The sequence below is a fragment of the Brassica oleracea genome, chromosome C4, assembly GCF_000695525.1.
Source record: "Brassica oleracea var. oleracea cultivar TO1000 chromosome C4, BOL, whole genome shotgun sequence".
NCBI lineage: Eukaryota > Viridiplantae > Streptophyta > Magnoliopsida > Brassicales > Brassicaceae > Brassica > Brassica oleracea.
This window is the reverse complement of record NC_027751.1, coordinates 44,963,755-44,971,582: the sequence shown is the minus strand read 5'-3', so window position 1 is coordinate 44,971,582 and position 7,828 is coordinate 44,963,755. Positions and strand designations below refer to the sequence as shown.

Genomic DNA, 7,828 nt, shown 5'->3' with positions numbered 1-7,828 from the left:
AGAAATTCAACGAAAAGGCCATGGACTCTTATACGAAGCAGATGAACTTGTGGAGCTTGGAAGACATTATGGCAGAAGAACAAGAGGCCACAGTACATCAACGGGACGGTGTGGGAGCAGTTGATAGTCCATTGGGAGAAGGACGGCACTGCAGTGACGTCTCATAAGAACTCCAAGAACCGGAAGAGCGATCGTGGCGAGAAAGGTATGTATGTGCACAACCTCGGCGCTTGCTCTATGTACACTATGGAGGACAACAACTCATTAAAATATTTATGTATGCATATCATTGTTTTCATAACATCTCATCTTAACACTCATATACTTACACAATCATATTCATCTAATCTTACACTACAAAAAATGTTGTTGTATAAAATCGTGTTATAAAAACATTTTTATTGTTAAATCTTTATGCAAATTCGATATATATTATCAAAGATTTGGATTTTGCATTTAGAAACTTGTAATCAACACCCTAAACACTAAGTCGTCGGAATTCCTTCGGAAAAGGTCGTCAGTATTCCGTCGGAATTTCGTCAGAAAAGGTCGTCAGTATTCTTTATTAATATATTTTTTTTATAATGTCGATTACTAACTTGTCCCTATTTACTAACTTTAAATATTTCTGTAGGCGGATCCTAACAATTGGTATATATTTAATTATACCGACGGAATACTGACGAACCCGTGTCCGTCGGAAACATTAAATATAATTACCCTTCTTCTTCCTTCTTCGTTAAACATGACAAAGATGAACGGATTGGGGCATTGGAGGAGCAGAACACCACTATCCTTTCTGAGAATGCCACGATCCGTTCGGAGAATGCCACTATCCTTGCTGAGCTGGCATCCCAGAAGAAGTTCAACGCCGAGATAATGCAGAAGTTAGATCGTTTGATGTCTTCGAGTTCTTCGTTTTTTCTGCTTTTTAAAACTTTATGGATGTTTTTTTTTCTATTTCGGTTTGTATGAATTTTAAACTTTCTTAATGTTTTTTTTTTCTATTTCGGTTTGTATGAATTTAAATTCTATAATATTATTAGTTTTAAATTTCAGATTTTATTTATTTATTAATTAATTTTTAATAAAAAATATATAAAAATGTAAAATTAATTCGTTTTTAAAATTGATATATTCCGACGAATTGTGGGCGTCGGACTATACCGACGGACTATGGTTCGTCGGAAAATACCGACGGAGAGGGTTCCTCGAAATATTCCGACGAACCATTATCCGTCAGTATCTTCCGACGCCCCATAGTCCGTCGGTATTTTCCGAGGACTACGTTCTACGGTATAATCCGAGGAACGTTCTCCGTCGGTATATAGTTTTTCCGATGAACTCTGATCTCGTGTGTCCGCATCGGAATATCGTCGGAAGTTCGTCAGAATGACGTTTCTCGGTATTCGTCAGAAAGTCGTTGGAAGGTCTGACGAAATTCCGACGAATATTTTTTTTCCGACAAAATGATACCGACGAATTGGTTCGTCAGAAATTCATCGGAATTGGTCTATTCCGACGAATTTCTGACGATTTCGGCCATCAGAATCCCCCTGTTTTCTTGTAGTGATGGTCTTACAAGGAAACAATTTGTGGTGGAGTGGAGAGATCTACGTAACTGCATCTAAGATTTTCCCACGACCAATCTTTAGGGAGACACGGATCTCCTTTGCCAACTGATTTTACTCAGTCGATAAGTAACTTTGATGTTCTTGATAGCGTCAACTAACACAAATGTTAATCAAAGGAGTCAGTATATCTTATGGCAGAATATAAATAACTTTCTTGTAATAATTGAAAGCTATGCAAGGTACCATCACTTGGGCTTGTTTCCAATTTTGGGAATTCGATAACCGTGTAAGCTTCGAGAGCATTAATCAGAGGTGGAAGAATTGACTTTGGAGTTCTTACAAGCTCTAAACGGCAATCTCCAGAATCACATTGCATAGGTACTTCTGTGAATAATGTAAATACCTTTAACTTGGTAGGGCTAAAACCTGAATGATTAAAGTTCCCTTTCAAGATAAAGTCAAATTCTCTGATCTCGTTGGCCTCAAGGGTTTGAATCTCGGCGAAGTGCATGTACAAGTACACTTGAGCATTAGAGGGTTTGGGATTCCAAGTGATGACCAGCGGTCCACTGGCGTTTCTAGGCGTGGCAGCACTCTGGAGTGCAGTTTTTGGTACCTCATATGCATTTGAATTGTTTATGTTGAGATTGGTTGTTATTTGTGAATATGAAGAACCAAAAAATGGATTCCAAATACGATCACGAACATCATCAGGGTACCTGCACGGAGTTGTATTAGCCAAAAAGAATTGAACAGATAAAAATTTAATAACAAATACTCATAACAATTATAGTCCTTGTCACATTTGACAAGGAATGAGAACACTTCTTGTAATCATCTTCCAAATGTTATGGTTGATGTCTTGGACTGTACTATATGTACCAAGCATGTGAGACGGTTGGACAATTAATACTGAATGGGTATTAAAAAAAGGGAATGTGTCTGTTGGTAAGACCGATACAGGTTGCCAGAAATCTAATAAACAAGAAGTCTTGGTTGTCTCTTTGGTAATTCACTATTTACAAAGAAAAAACTCCCATACGTGAGAGTGCGCGGATGGTTAGTTCAAGCAGACTGAGCCTTGGTTTTCTCACTTATGAGTTAGTATGCTATATTTTCTATTTTGTGTTAAAGAAATAAAGCCCGGAAAGATTTGTTTTTGATGTCATTTTCAAAATTTCTCGTATAGGCCTGGAAGTTTGGATTATATATTTTGGGTTTTTTGGATTTTCAGACTCAAACTAGTAAGTCCCATTTAGGTTTCATTTTAATATGGACTAGGATAAAACCTGCGCAAGGCGCAGGGTAAATTTATATGAAAATTATTTAAAAAATATCGTATGGAAAATAAAATTTATATTATTAATCGAATTAATATTTTTGGCCCTTAAACCATTTTTTTTTTAAATTGTTAATTGCATAATTTGTTTACTAATGAACTGATCTCATTTTTAAAAATATTTTAGGTCAAAAAATAATTTATCGCATAAAAACCTAACGTTTAGGCCGAAGAATCCCATGCCTACTATTTGGTTACAATGAAACTATGCCAGATCGGTTTTATATCATGATTTAGCAAATTTAAAAGTTAATTATGGTTATGAGAAGTTTATGTTTATCCTATCTATCTTCGATGTTTTTCTCTTTTTTGTATCATTTTGGTTATTGCTCGATATAATTATTGATTTTGCGTTTATTCTCATTTCTTTCTTTTATTTCGGCATGAGATTTAGAAAATGTTTAAGATTCAAAATTATTAAAAAGATACATACTTAGGTTAAGATATGCGCCTTGTGCAGAATAAATATTTTATATTTATTACTTATTTTATATTTTTCTGCATATTATGGAATAATAAAATAATAATTATATATTAAATAACTAAGAAATCAGTTACTATTATGTAATAAATTGGCTTGCACATATAAATCAAATGACCTCTCTTGTTTATTCGCAATCATTTTAGGATAAATAAATCTAAACAATCAATCTTATCTATCGTATGTGATATATAATTAAATTTAAACGATATGAAGTATATATATATTAACATAAACATCTATTAAAATAAAATTATTTATTTATATAATTTTATTATCATTGTATCTTACTATCGAAAAAAATTAAACATTGATCACAAAAGTTTATGTGAGACTTTTAACAGTCTTATTAATTTATACTCGTTTTGAAAAATTCAAAATACAACATATATAAAAAATCTAATTTTTTAATATATGATTAATTTAATTGTGTAATTAGTTTAATAATAAAAAATTAAACAAAAATGATAGAAAGTATACAGATTATTAGCAAATCTTCATTATTTAAATTCATTAATTACTATATATATCATAATCACATTAGGTAATTCCGTAGGTTTTATTTAAAGAAATAATATATAATAAATTTCAATTTTATAAATGAATGGTCCATAATGGACATACTATGTAATATAACATTCCCTAACAATTTAATTTTGGATTAACAAAATTCTCAATTGATTTTCAATCCGTCACGTAAACAAATTAACATTTCAATTACAGTAGAACCTCTATAAATTAATAATGTTGGGACTTTGAAAATTTATTAATTTATAGAGATATTAATTTACAAAAGTTTCCTTATTTAGATTTTTATTTTAAATATATTTATTCTAAGATAAGAAAAATATCTGATTTTAATGTATACACATTAATTGTTTTTTTTTAATTTGACATTTATATTAATATTATTATATTATTTGGTGTATATAATATATATTGTATAGAACTTAAATGTGATTTAAGATAATATAAAGATAGTTTCATTGTGAATATAAAGCAAGCAATATAATAATAGATTCTTATTTATATAAAATATGTATACATATAAATTATTAATCATTTTAATGGGACCATATATTTACATCGAATTTTTTAAGAAATTATCATCTTATTATTTTATCGATATGTGTCAAATTTTGAACCGGCCTAAGTTGGGACCAGCAAAATTTATTAATTTATAGAGATTATTAATTTATCGAATATTAATTTATAGAGGTTCTACTGTACGTGACAACTCAGCATGACACAATTTTAATTAGTACAAACTACATGTTTTAAATTTTTTAAATGTTTCTCTTTTAATATATAGGGGATGTTAAACCATTGATCATTAATTTTTAACATAATAATTTTAACAGTTTTAGTAATTTTTTCGTTTTTTAAAATTTAAAATATAACATATACGGAAAAAATCTATATTTTAATTTTATAACTAATTTGATTGTTTAATTTATTTTAATAATATAAAATTAAACAAAAACGATGGATGCGATATAAATTGTTATCAAATCTTTATTATTAGAATCATTAATTGTCATATATATATATTAGTCATATTTGATAATTCTATAGTTTTTATTTAATGAAAGAAAAGAAAATAGTAATTGTACACTTTAATTAATTTTATGATTAGTTTAATAAAAGTATAATATATACTTAATTGGACCAACATATTTTCTAAGGATTCTGAATTTGATTCTGGTGATGACACGTAACTATACTTAAATGTTGTAATGTTTCTCAATTAATATATAAAGGATTTAATAATAACACTTTGGGATCAGAAATAATTTGTAGCTCATACCAAATTAAAACTCATTTTGTAACCATTTTTTGTCTACGGGTTATTGCGTTTCAGAGTGGGTATTTTTAGATATCATATTAAAATAGACATGGATTTAAGTATTTTAGGTAACTATTTAAGTTTTAAATATTTATTTTTAGATATTATATGCAACATGTAATTAAGTATTTAATTTGAAATACTTATTAGGTTTTAAATATGTATTCGGATTTTTGAGTTTTTTGGTTATCCGTTCGAGTCCGAGTCCGAGTCCCTTTAGTAAACATTTTGGATTCAAATATGTTCTAGACCACCTTAGATGACGAGTATTTTTACATCTTGGATCGGATACATATTCAAATTTTGGATTCGGGTAATTCAAACTGGATGTTTATCCTTCTCTAGTTTTGTACTAACTGGGAGTAGATAACTTATATATATTATACCATTTTATCTAAATTTTATATGAAATTTGGATTGATATCCGAATATACTGGATAAAAGAATAGTACGACACACAAATCACATTGAATACTTCAAATGGAGCTACTTACCTTATAAATCCATCGGAATTGTTAAGATACACCCGGAAAGACAGCCTCAGTGAACCAGATTGGCTAACATAAGTATTGTCCCTGAGTGGCCGTATTTCGATGGCTGAAATTATTGGCGACGTTGTTCCTGTCTTAACAAGACATATATCCAAAGAGTTTGACATGGATTTGTGTATGATCTCATCTAGAGTACCATTTGGTCTTCCTTTCAAATTTATACTTATCCACTTATTAGGACCAATATAGATATCAAAGTTTGGATCAAGATTAAGACCATCATAATTCCCATATACGGAGCTAACTGCGATGAGATATTTTGTGTCAGGCTTGACATCTAGACTATAACAATTGCGCTTTCCTTCAGGAAAGTATCTCAGAGTCAAATATTGTTTTGATAATACGTCGTTGAGATCTTTATGGACTCTACCACTTTTCCCTGTTTGGATGAATGTGGAATCAGATGTGAATGTCAATCCATTGAATTCATTATCGTAAGGAGATTCTTCAATAGGTAATCCACAATCCAAACTGATGAATCCTAATAAAAAGAAGAGAAAAATTGGAAAATTGATACATATATTAGATATCTAATAAAGTCAAAGGAAGATTATTGTCGACGTATGTACCTTCTTGCGTCTGGGCTAAAACTATAGCGGCATAGGTTCCAATGATGACCAACAAAAGATGAATCTTCATGTTGTCTCTAACTTTCAAATTTCTATAAAATCAAGAGCAATACAAAACTTGCTTAGTGAAAACTTCGGCATATATAAAAATAAGATATACATCACTAGGGTAAACCCGCCCTATGGGCGGGACAATAATTTTAAAATAATATAGAAACATCTTATATTTGAATGAGCATTTGTAAATATAAATGTTTGGATTGACATTTGTTTTTAACTTCAAGGGGGGTTGGTTATATCATTTGTTATTTCTACGCCATGTTTAATTAGTTATGTAGGATGTTAGAATATTCAGCTTGAGAACAATTATAGGTAATGGTATTAAACATTTTATATTTAATTTTTTCAATCTTTTTTACATTTGCTCTTGTGAGGCATGTAAGCTACTATGATATATCGTTTAATAAACACTGTTCATTTTAATGTTTTATATTTTTAAAATTTGTTCTTTTGAGGCATGTTTGCGAGTCTGATATATCGTTTGATTTTAAAATATGGAACTCTGAACACAAATAATAAATGTTTATGTTTTTGTATATGGATTGATGGGTCAAGCGTCTGAAGAGAAACTCCTTTGATTCCAGCGGACATGATGAAACCAAGAGCCTGTTGAAGGTTGAGGAAGAAGGGAACAACAACAACAACAACAACCTATTCCTTGAAATCTTGAAGTCCGGTATCAACAATCTCCAACCAAGGAATTAAGAACCTGACACTCCACAAATCAAGGGAGGTGATGACATTACGCTTCAGTATCCATGGATCCAGAGATGGTGCAAGAAGAAAGATGTGTCAACGGATCAACCCGAAGGGGAAGATGGTAGCTTCGAGCCAGAGAACCAAAAAGAGATGGAGAAGAAACAGTATCTGAGTATATCAGCTATAGCACTGATGGGGAAGGCTCTGAGCGGTTTAAACCCGCATGGTCTTAGAAAGACAGACTCTCTCATGGTCTGGAACGCTCGAGATTAAGGTAGGAAAAGACAAAATCACCATCATCTTAGGATCGTTGGTCTCATTATTTTATCAGTTATGTATGTATATCTGATTTGTATCATAAAACTTATTGGGTGACTACCTACCTAGGCAATAAACTTATCACATTTCAGTTATGTAACTAATAAATCTTTCTTGGGAGAAAACAAAACAAATAAACTCCACTATTGAAAATATTCACTACAAGAAAACAGCGGCATACTGAGTGAAAAAATCATCGGTATGTCGTCGGAATAAGGCTATTCCGATGATATACCGACGAAAAAAGTCGTCGGAAATAACTCCTCGGAAATTTCCGACGGAATTCCGAGGAACTGAATTTCCGAGGAAACTCCGAGGACCACTAGATCGTCGGAAAGTTCCTCGGAATATACCGAGGGAGGACTTCCTCGGTATATTCCGAGGAAATTTC

At 31.2% G+C, this 7,828-nt stretch overlaps 1 protein-coding gene across 1 annotated transcript in view; it reads right to left on the bottom strand.

Moving 5' to 3' along the window:
• LOC106340290 (probable leucine-rich repeat receptor-like protein kinase At2g28990) overlaps positions 1-6,431 on the bottom strand; it is a 17,789-nt gene extending 11,358 nt beyond the window's left edge. Inside the window, 5 exon segments of the mRNA XM_013779168.1 lie at positions 1,583-1,671; positions 1,673-1,728; positions 1,818-2,293; positions 5,735-6,272; positions 6,361-6,431. Coding sequence (XP_013634622.1) covers positions 1,583-1,671; positions 1,673-1,728; positions 1,818-2,293; positions 5,735-6,272; positions 6,361-6,430 — 1,229 coding nt within the window. The 5' untranslated portion in view covers position 6,431.
• Between the last annotated feature and the right edge of the window lie 1,397 nt (positions 6,432-7,828).